Here is an 11,700-nt window from a genome sequence, read left to right as displayed (position 1 = left end):
ATTTTTGAAACACAGGTTTCATTACACACTACTCGCTAGTTTCAACTGTTCGCTCTATTTGAAGTGGACATTATCATCTTCTCCTGCCTATAACATCAAAGCACTGCGTCTTCAGGCCGCAAGTAGCCCATCGGGACCATCCGACCTCCGTGTCATCCTCAGATGAGGATGCGGATAGGAGGGGCGAGTAGTCAGTACACCGCTCTCCTGGTCGTTATGTTGGTTTTCTTTAACTGGAGCCGCTACTTTTCAGTAGAATAGCTCCTCAATAGGCATCATGAGGCTGAGTGCACCAATACAAATGGCAACAGCGCAAGGCGGCCCAGATGGTCACCCATCCTAGTGCCGGCCACGCCCGACAGCGCTTAACTTCGGTGATCTGACGGGATCCGATGTATCCGTTGCGGCAAGGCCGTTGCCGCGTATACCATTAGCAGACCACATACTATGTCGTCCTAAAGAAAGAAAAACGAGAGAGTACTCCACGAATATCATCCTAAAAACAATACCAAAAAGCTTAATACCAGGTATTTCAGTCCGAATCTGTACATCCGAATGTGTACTTTAAGTCAGAGTATGCTTTTTAGTGTGGTTTACAAAATTCCGATGATTTTGGAGTATTCTCCGATGTTTTGTTCACTTGAAGGGGACTAAGCAGGCCCATTAGCTCACCGGTATGGAATAATATATTTTGTTTCAAATATACTGACAGTTTTAGTAAAATAAATGGTTTCTTTTACACATCTCCCTTCCACGAAACACAATGCTTTTTGGTCATAAGACACATTTCGACTCCTGTCTGCTACCTTCTCTACGCATCACGTTATTTCTTAATTTGTGTTATTTGCGCCATAAAAGTATATAATGTCATTCTTCGGTATATTGCAGCCCAGCAGCCTACCATGTTTTATCACTGTAATACATTTTCCTTAGCTAATATTAATGATATAATTTGTAAACATTTCCTGTACCGTTATACACCTCGGTTTTTAATTGGTTTTGTTAACACTCACTAATAAAAGAGCGAAAATGTTTTAGACCACACATTCTAAGAGTTATTTCGGTACCATTGTTTTTTTCCACAATTAATAGATATTATACAGGAATGATGATAAGATGCAGGAGATTAATTTCAACTTGAAGCACTTCCCTCAACTTTAACATGTAAGATCGGAGGAGGGAAGAGGAGGATGAGATTAGTGTGTAACGTCCCGTCGACATCGAGGTCATTAGAGACAGAGCACAAGCCGGCCGGTGTGGTCGTGCGGTTCTAGGCGCTTCAGTCTGGAACCGCGTGACCACTACGGTCGCAGATTCGAATCCTGCCTCGGGCATGGATGTGTGTGATGTCCTTAGGTAAGTTAGGTTTAAGTAGTTCTAAGTTCTAGGGGACTGATGACCACAGATGTTAAGTCCCATAATGCTCAGAGCCATCTGAACAGAGCACAAGCTCGGATTAGGGAAGGATGGAGAAGTAAAGCGGCCATGTCCTTTCGAAGGAACCATCCCAGAATTTGCGTTAAGCGATTTAAGGAAATGACGGAAAACTTAAATCTGGACGGCTGGACGTCGGTCTGAACCGTCGTCCTCCAGAATAATGTCTCAGAACAAGAATTAATAGTGGTTTAGTGCATAACACGACAGCAGAGCCTGACACAGTACTTCGTCTGATTTAGTAGCATAATATGTGCCGTGACTGCCCTCTCTACCTAGCTCAGACATTATTCTTAGAAAATCAGAAAAGAGCAATGAACAATGCAAAGCCAACAGATATATGTAGAAGCCCCGTTTCCCAGCATTCATCTATTTCACATCTGAGGAGTGTCTACATACTGAGATCATCTAAGTCAGTTGGAGACGACAGCAAATAATTAAATCCTAATGCACAAAGTACAAGATATAAAATGTATCACTGTGTTTATACAAAAGAAAGTTTGTCGTTATAAAAGTAGCGATTTCATCTCGGAATTCAAATATAAAATTGGTCAACATAAATATTATACATGCAAAAGTTTCCCGCTCCACTGCAATACTGTACTTGTTGTAAGTGCTTTGCGGAGGTATTTTATGACAACGATATGCTTGCAGGAGGTAGGGTTTTACAGATGGATTGAAGTTGATACGTTTATGTAGCAGTGTCAAAATACACAAAAATGCGACGTCCTTTTAATAGATTTTTGAAGCATTGTGTATCTGAGAATGGCGTTTTTTAATTATCAAATTGTAACACGAAAACTGGCAAAATCAGTATTTAATTTTGGAACAGGGTTCATACGTAAACGTAGCTGAGCATGTGCTGTAACGCCTGTTTGCTGTCACTAGAAAATAACTCTCTGGTAGCCGCTTAGTCTTAGTAGTGAAAAATAAATGTATTAAAGCTTCCAAGCATGATGCGGCTTTTTTAAAGCATCTCATTGTTTATGACATGTCTCTTGAACTATGTGTCGTACACCGTTATATTTGTGTGGGTAGATTCAGCAGCAATGTGCATAATGGCTGCGAAATATGTTGCGAACAGAGTTAGTAGCAAAGAAGTAATGAATTTAAACGACGTGCATGATGTGACAGTTTTTCACGCGTTTTAGTGTTTATGACTTAATATCTCCTCAAACAAGCAAAGTGGTTCTTATGCCCACAGCGATTGTTGGCTGATAGTAAGGAGTATGTGTACCAAGTTTGGCTGAAATCGGTCCATTGGTTTAGGAGGAGACGTGGAACATGTAACATCGATTTTTATAATATGTATTGATTGTGCATAGGCGGCAAGAACTCTTTTATCTACTTTTTGATGGCTACCAAATAAGCTGAAGACTTATTAAGGTACTGGAATGTCTTCTTCCTCGAGAGTAGCGGGATTCAAATTCGTGTCCAAGTATTCATAGACGAGCAGAGAACATGTAGGGTTCCTTTGAATAGGACGCAGCTCTCTTTTTCTGGGTTAATGCTCCGTCTGCGAAACCTTTTCTATGACTACATATTGATCTGTATTTATGTATGTGTGTATGTATTAAGCCGGGGACCTAGAAACGACGGAGTTGCTTCATCCCGTAGTAGCCCTCAGTGGTTCACAACCCCACAACAGCAGTCCACCCACACCACCGCCGCCCCACACCGAATCCATGGTTACTGGGCGGTTCGGCCCCCAGTGGATACCACCGGGAACGTCTCATACCAGACGAATGTAACCCCAAATGTTTGCATGCTAGAGGAATTATGGTGTACGTGTACGTGGAAATGGTGTTTGTGGAGCAATCGCTGACACAGTGTAACTGAGGCCGAATAAGGGGAAGCAGCCTGAATTTGCCAATGCAGGTGGAATAGCGCCTTAAAAACTATCCACAGGCTGTCCGGCACACCGGATCTCGACACTAATCCGTAGGACGGATTCGTGCTGGGGACCGGCACGCCTTCCCACTCAGGAAGCAGCGCGTTAGACCGCGCGGCCAGCCGGGCGGGCCATATTAATCTGTAATTTCCCTTTCTTTTTTCTTAAATTTTATGCTGACAGGTGACAGGTAACTGACACTTGTTCCGTACCTTATGACCGCCTCATTGTTTGTTGCAGGTTTCATGATGACGATGGACGTGAAGGCGGAGCCGCAGAAGAGCAGCAGCCCGCCTCAGGAGTGCGCTGGCTGTGGCAAGAAGATCACCGAGAGGTGAGTCTGCACCTGAGGTCGCAAGTGTCTTCACTTCCTAAGTAGCCCAGGAAAAATATGTTTTGTAGATATACAAACAGAAATGGAGAATCTTTATTACAGTGTCGTCACTCTTGGCCCCTAAACGGCTCAGAAGGTTGTTTGACTATTACTTGACATGTGAAATTACAAAGTTTATCGGTATGCATGTGACAGCATGCGCTATCAACATGTTCCAAAACGTCGCGCATAAAAACAGGATTTTACCGAGCGGGCTCATATCTCTGGTTCTATTTGTGATACAAAGGTAGGGTAAAATGTTTTGGGTAGCCCCTCTTTTTTTGCATTACATGTGGTCTTATGGGCACCTTAAGGGGTTTATAAAGGCATCATTTAATTCATGGGCGTTTCCATGCAAAACCCGAAAAACGCATATTTCACCATTTCTTCGTCGTCAGCAGCGGATATCTAAATAACTAGCAGCAGCACATTGATCAAAATTTAACGGTACATTCTCTAGGGATTTATCTAGAAGTTCCATCTTTCTGTTTTCAAAAATCCGCGTCAGTTATCGAGAGACATCCCAAAAATATGGTGTTTGGGTACCAAAACCGAGCCGCAGATTCCAAGACGGCTATGCACAGCAAATGGTTGAAATTTTGGCGATATATTGGTAAGAGCCCGATCTCAAGCAACTTTTAAAAATTTTTTTGATATTGTTATCCCTTTCCCAGACACAGAATTTACAGTTACACTACTTGTACACGTAAAATACGCACGCAAAACCCGGTGTAAGGCGCAAATGTAGTTTATAAAGTGACGTAGCACAGATAAATATTGTGTAAAGTCCCTTCGTTTTCCTCAGAAGGGTTCTGGGAAATCCATGTTGTTGTACTGAAGCACATGTAAAATTTTTGCGGTCACAAAATTCAGAATGAGGTGTAAAATTAGTTTTGAAGTATTTAAGTTTTACGTAAGTAAAATATCAAACATAGTTTTATTAACCCATAAAGTTCTTTTCATATGAGTGACATGCCCTGCTGCAGCAGGGAAAAGAAGTGAACCGGCGGAAAAATGCTCTTACCGGAGTACAAAAAAGGCCATTATGCTCCAGTTTTACAGACTCTGACGAAAGTGGTTTTCAGAATCTTTAAAAATTTTCCCACACTGTTTGGCATACTAACACACATGCGCTTCTTTATGCAGAGAGAGAAGAAGACAGTGGTAGTGGGAAAGAGACAGAAAGGATATAAATATTGGAAAATGGCAGACAGTAGTTGTGTTGTGGAAAGAGCTAAAGACACAACGGCAGTGTGAGAGAAAGAGAGGAACGCTGTGGAAGTGGTACATAGTTATCAGTGGCAAAACAGTTTTCGCCCCAGTAGGAGAGAAATGACGACGAGGAAAAGAGAAAATGACAGTAAGAAGAGGCAGCAGTAGTGGGGAAGAATGAAAGAGATATTAGCAGTAAGACAAAGCAAGACGGAGGCCTGACAGTGAGAGGAGACATTAGTAGCAGGACAGAACGGAGGAGACTGTACTGTGAGACAGAAGACAGTGACAGGGATGCACAAAGTAGTAATGATAATGCGATGGGCTGAATGAGTGTGTGAGAATCGACAGTGGATATGGGTGGGTATAATCCACTCACAGCAGTGGACTAGTGGATGTGAGCGAGTTACAGTTATGGGAGCTTGTAGGTGTTAAGAGGTCAGCTACATGTTAAAAAGAGAGCAAATATCTTCGTATGCCCAAACTTTTGGAAAAATTTTTGAAAGTTCTGAGGAAGGGTTGAGTGAGGCAGCTGGTACTCCACTTTTCAGTCAGAATGGTTTGGACAGGAGCATTTTCGCATTTTCTATGCTCCTGTAGAAGCATTTTTCCATTGCTTACATAAATTTCTTGATGGCTTTTAACGACGTCTGCTGACTAACAGCCCGTAAATGTTATGTGGTCAACGGCTGCGTAATAACTTGCTATACGTGGTGTGGAAGTAACCAGCTTTCTGCGCAGAGAGAAATAAGGTATATTTTCCCGAGCACTTTTTGTCGCTTCCTTGAGACAGAAAAGCTACTGATTAGAAATCAGCACGGATTTGGGTTGAATCGCTCTTGCAAAACTCAGCTTACCCTTTTCTAACATGATATCCTGCGAACAATGAACGGTGAACGCCAGGGAGATATCGTGTTCCTAGATTTCCGGACACGGTGGTCTACTGCAGACTGTTAACGACGGAAAAGGTTCCCAGACATGTGAGTAGCTCCAAGACTAACTCCATATCGTGCCCTGAACGGCGAGTGTTGATCAGAGACAAGAGTATCGTTAGAAGTGCCCCAGAGATGTACGAGAGGATGACCACTCTCGCTCTCTGTATATATAAGTGATCTGACCGGCAAGGGGAGTAGCAACGTGCCACTGTTAGCTGATAATTCTGTCGTCTAAGGGAAAGTGTCGTCGTTGACTGATTGTAGGACAATACAGGAAGACTTAGAGTTTCTATTTGCCGCGATGATTCAAAATTTGCTCTAACTGTTGGAAAATTGAAGTTAATGCAGAAGAATAAGAAAAACAGTCCTGTAGTGTTCCAATGCAATATTAGGGCGAGCTGCTCCACACATCTAGGCGTAACGTTACAGAGTGGTATGATACAGAACGAGAATGTAAGATCGTTAATAGGGAAGGTGAAAAGTCGATTTCGAGAGAATTTCTGGAAAGCGTAGCTTATCTACAAAAGAGACCGCGTATAGAACACTACTGTGGGCCATTCTTGAATACTGCTAGGCTGCATGCAATCGCCGCCAGGTGTGACTACGGGAGACAGCGAAGCAATTCAGAGGCGGGGTGCTAGATTTGTTACTGCTAGGTTCGGTCAACACACTAGTACTACGGAGATGCTCTCTGAAGTCAGATAGTAATCGCTGGAGTAAAGACGATACTCTTTCCGTGAAATACTATTGAGAAAATTAAGAGAACGGGCGACTGAAGCTGACTGCAGAACGATTCTAATGCCGCTAACGTATTTTTCGCGTAAAGACTGCGAAAGAAAGAGAATTTAGGGCTCATACAGAGGTGTATAGACAGTCGTTCTAGTGGAACAGGAAAGGGAATGACTAGTAATGGTACAGGGTACTTCCGCAATGCGCAGTATGGTAATTACATAATTTTTTTGTAAATTTGTATTAAGATCTTATGGAATCAAGCTGCTTAGGTCATCAGTCCCTAAGCTATGTACAACACCCACACACACCCATGCCCGAGGGAGGACTCGAACTTCCGACGGGGGGAGGGTACTTTTAAGTAGTATGTGTGTAAGTGTAGATGTAGATGGTCGATTTCGTGATAAAGCAAATTTGAGCATTCCAAAAACTTGTGTTTGTGGTACCAGCATTAGAGAGATAAGAAAATATTTACAGAAATGGTTCGAAAGCATGCTAATTGTGTAAACAATAAGAGCAAATATTTGTAGGATACATAAAACGATGTGTACAGGACATTATTTCTTTGTTTTTGTAAAAAACTTTGAAGGCTGTCTCGTACTATCAACTCAGTTTCTTTTGCAAAAAATAAATTTCAAAGTCGAGTTTTACTTTCTTATCCTCCACTGAAATATTAAGCGACCAAACAGCCAGGATTAACTACTATTCAGTATATGAAACCTTGCCTTCAGTTTCTCTACCTCGTGGTGGCTGGGTGTTGTGTACTGTCCTTAGGTTAGTTAGGTTTAAGTGGTTCTAAGTTCTAGGGGACTGATGACCATAGATGTTAAATCCCATAGTGCTCAGAGCCATTTGAACCATTTTTTGAACCTTGCCTTTAGTATATGAACTCTTCCCTCTATTACATGACATATGAAACGCTTGTGTTGCAAAACAGTTCCAAATATCAGATGATGACTGATGAGGTTTTATTTGCCGAACCACCTCTGAAGATTCTATTTGTGTCTGTTCGTCTATTTAGATTCTGGACTGTGTTGTACATTCATTCAAATCTTATCGACTATGCAAGAAAAATATTTCTTTGAATTTGGTTTGTACTGGTGTGGAAAGGTTTTATTGCGTAGTAAGGATTATCCAGTTTACATAAGTCTTTCTTACTGAAAGAGTTTATGTCCAACGGCTTCATTAACAAGTAACTCGTGACATACAACAGATTTTCCGCTAGAACCTACGATTACTGTTCATACGAAAACCACAAAGTCTCCTCATTTTACCAGAAGTATTGTTTATTCGTATCTTCACCATTGAAATTGAGATTTTACTAAGATAAAAGTTAAGGTGATGGGGTTTCTGATACAAGTGTTCCATTTCCCTGGTCTCTCATATGATCGAAGTAGATCCGTGATTTATGTATGGTAAACTTACTTCTATTTACGACACAGTCTTATTTTATGACACAATCATGACCCGTTTGGGCATACGCTGGCTGTGTTCATATACTACAAAAGCAAAACGAGAAAATCGTATGTTAATGTATCTTAATTTTTGTTATTAAATTCAGTTTGACGACGCATGTAATGACGGTTTTGTTTATCAAATGCCTACATGACTAGTAGCTGTGAACTGCATATATTTAGATTTAATATACTTAGCTCACTAGCAGAAGAGGCAAATTTTCATTTTTAAGGTATATTGGTACAGAATTTTCTCTTTTTCCCTGTTGTAGCATCTGAAGATGGCCATTGTAGGTCGAAATCTGTTATGAATATGGCGTAAACTGTAATTGTATAAAAAATAAAAGGAAATTTGCTGGTTCGTTTAAGTTCCTCTTTTGCGTTGTTAGAATACGCTAATAGCGTGGCTCAAGTACTGTGGAACGTTATTTTAGAAAAGAAAGTGTACATTACGGTAGGTCATTTAGTCTATTGTTGCTTTACATCCATGAATGCTATATGATACAGCGAGCATTGGATTTACGACTTCAGATCATCACGTTGGATTCTCTGGAGTACTAATTACTTGTCCATCAACTTTAACTTAGAACAAATATGTAACCACACATTTCGAAAATGAAGAACGACAGCTATCTTCGTTAACAAAGACATGGATGATGATCCACTTAATAAACAGAAAACTGAAAAAGTATTCAAGTGTAGTATTCGGTACGAAAAAGTGTGTGTGAAAGGAAGAAACAAATTCTACTGAAATGTACCGTGTGTGACCTATTTACGTTCAACAGTATTCCCATTAACGCTTTCGTCACTGACTGTGAGATATTCGTTCAGATATTTTCCCAAAAACGTTTTGATCATGGATGTTAAACGACCTAGTTTCATAAATAAAGAAGTGCCGCGGGATGCGATATAAATTCATGGCTAGAAGGGAAGGGCTAATTGATGTGTTAACCATTCAAAGCTCTGTTTGCATTTTGTTTTCCCTTGCTTGCTACCGCTTTTACTTGCCACAATTTTTTTGTGTTTTCTCCAGTTTTAGCTTATGCGAGGACTTATAGACACCAGAAGACCCGACACATTCGGTACTGGGTAAGGGATAATATAGATGTAACTCATTATTTGAGTTTGATCCGTATAATAGCCAACCTTGTAATGAAACGCACTTTACTCTGAACTGTAGAGCGGAGAGACTTTATAATAACAGGAGCACATCATAGCTAAGAAATGAGTGACTGAATCTAAAAAGTGGCATTACATTTTTCGAAGATGATCCACATGAAGGGCGTTTCCACACTGAATTCATTGGTGAAAACAAGAAAAAAGTGCACAGTATTATGCTGGACGATCGGTGTTTAAAATGTATGAAATACATGACGAGATGAAAGAGTATAGTGAATTTACATGACAATTTAACGATGGCAAATTTCTTATTCACTATTGATCAAAGGCTAAGTCGAGAAAATATCTCAGCAGTGTTTTTGCCATTTCAAAGATAATATATGAAATTTGTATGCTATTTCGTTTCTGCGTGATAGAAATAGCAAACACAATAGGACATCATACCCACTCGCCTGCTCCAAAATAAGGGAATTTAATTGTACCTTTGGTGCAGGATATAACTATTGTTTTCTGGGAACTCTATAAGGAGGGAAACAAAACCTGGAGAACACTAAACAAGTGTTGTGGACCAAATGGATGAATAATGAAAAAAGTGTCGTCTTACATTAGGAGGATTCATGTGCCGACATACATTTGTTGGTAGTGAGGTAGCTGAGTGATTTTATCAGCTGTTTGTTGTGGCATTTAAACTATTACCTATATTTGACATCCTGTGAATTCTACCTGGTCCTGACGTGGAAAGAAAGAGGTCGGTCATGCCTGAAGCCTTGTTACACTTGTTGCAGCTAGATTTTATCCTTCCATCTTTTTGCTGCTTTTTCATCTTGCACAACATATTGCCAAAAACATAGTGGTAATCATGACTTCTCCATTCACAACCCGTGGGATATCCATTTTTGCCTGTTTTCTTCAACCTTTTCGCTTTTATTAAATATTTTCATTTCCTTCAAAATATTTGTATTTCTTTTATAATCTAACTTTGTGTATGCTGATGTGTTCCTGAGGCATTCCATTTCTTTCGCCTGTAATCGTATTTTATCTTTATTTTTCATTACTCAAGATTCACTCTCACGTAACACCGTGGGCGCCAACATAGGTATGAAATTTAAGGAAGTTTCTGTTCATATCTTGTTTTGGAGATGTCTTATAATTATTATCGTTTAGGCAATTAAACTTCTCAATTTTGTATTTTTTGTCTAGGTTTCCTCTCTACTTTAGAATGGTCCCAAAAAATGTAACTGTATCTGCTTACTTTATGATCTTGTTTTCTATTATTATTTTTGTCCTTATTAGTTTTTCCCACAGACAGCCATACCTTACGCATTTTGTATTGATATGGACATGTTATAAGTCTGATGCATTTTGTGTAGGTCATAGGTAGCTCTCTGCAGTCCACCTCAACTGTTCGACATTAAAACTTGATAATTCTGTAAGTTCATTTCCAATTGCCTTACTGTTTCCTCAGTGTATATATTAGAGATGGGATAACAGCTGGACTCTTTAAAAGGGGAGGAGATAAAATTGCGGATCGAATACACAAACTCGTGACGAACTTCTGGAACGTCGAAAGGACGCTAGCCGAATGGAAAGAAGCGATCATAGTACCGCTCTATAAAAAGGGCGATAAGAATGTAGAAATCATAGAAGCACTCATTAATCATCCCAGCCTACAAAGTGTTCGCCAAGATTCTCCAGGAAAGATTGGAACCATTTTTAAAAGAGTTAATATATGAGAAGAAAGCGGGATTTATGAAGAATCAATCCACCTCTGATTAGGTATTCAAACTGAAAGAATCTATATCATATTACTGAGAATACAACAAAACAGTGGTATACTGTCTGCTGATTTTAAGAAAGCCCATGATAGCATAACAAGAGCAAAATTGTGGAAGAAATACAGATGTTTGGAATACCAAAACAGATTGCAAATCTTGTAAAAGTTGCACTGGAAGGCTCGAAAGGGATGACTTTTGAAACCAAAACAAGAGTGAGGTGATGAGATGGAATATAAACGCTTTTGTTCATCTTAATAATACAGAAAACACAAGATGCAGCAAGCGAAGCAGAAAAGGAAATTAGCGTGGATGTACTGGCCTTTGTAGATGAAATAATAATAATTGCTGGAAATGTAGATGACAGAAAACGAAATTGATGAGGATAGAAAGAAATTACAAGTCAAAAAACAGGAACTCATGCAGACTGATAACCACATGTTTGAAGAAGCAGAAGCAGAAGAGGGTTGTGGTAAACGACAGAAACGATGGGAGACAAGGAATAGAAGTCAGAATTTAAGCGACATACAGAGCGTCATATCCACTGAACAAATCACTGTCATCCAGAATGTTTTCAAGAGGAAACAAAAGAAGGATACATAAAAGTGTAATCAGACCTGTATTACTATATGGGACAGAAATATGATGAATAGATAAGTACACAGAGAGGAAAATAAAGGTTTCAGAAAGTAATATTCTGCGGAGGATATTTGATCCAATTTGTGAGAGAGGAGAAATGGCGGGGAAGAAGGAGCAGAGAGCTCATGAAGGTGTATAATGA

At 40.0% G+C, this 11,700-nt stretch overlaps 1 protein-coding gene and 1 pseudogene across 1 annotated transcript in view; one reads left to right on the top strand and one right to left on the bottom strand.

The window, feature by feature from the left end:
- Window positions 1-302: 302 nt before the first annotated feature.
- LOC124791100 lies at window positions 303-420 on the bottom strand (annotated as a pseudogene).
- A 3,149-nt stretch (window positions 421-3,569) lies between these two features.
- LOC124789470 (LIM domain only protein 3-like) overlaps window positions 3,570-11,700 on the top strand; it is a 94,854-nt gene continuing 86,723 nt past the window's right edge. The window contains exon 1 of the mRNA XM_047256836.1: window positions 3,570-3,659. Coding sequence (XP_047112792.1) covers window positions 3,571-3,659 — 89 coding nt within the window. The 5' untranslated portion in view covers window position 3,570. The remainder of the gene's footprint in view (window positions 3,660-11,700) is intronic.

The sequence above is a fragment of the Schistocerca piceifrons genome, chromosome 3, assembly GCF_021461385.2.
Source record: "Schistocerca piceifrons isolate TAMUIC-IGC-003096 chromosome 3, iqSchPice1.1, whole genome shotgun sequence".
Lineage (NCBI taxonomy): Eukaryota > Metazoa > Arthropoda > Insecta > Orthoptera > Acrididae > Schistocerca > Schistocerca piceifrons.
Note: the sequence above shows the minus strand (reverse complement) of the source record. Positions and strands in the feature narration are given on the sequence as shown.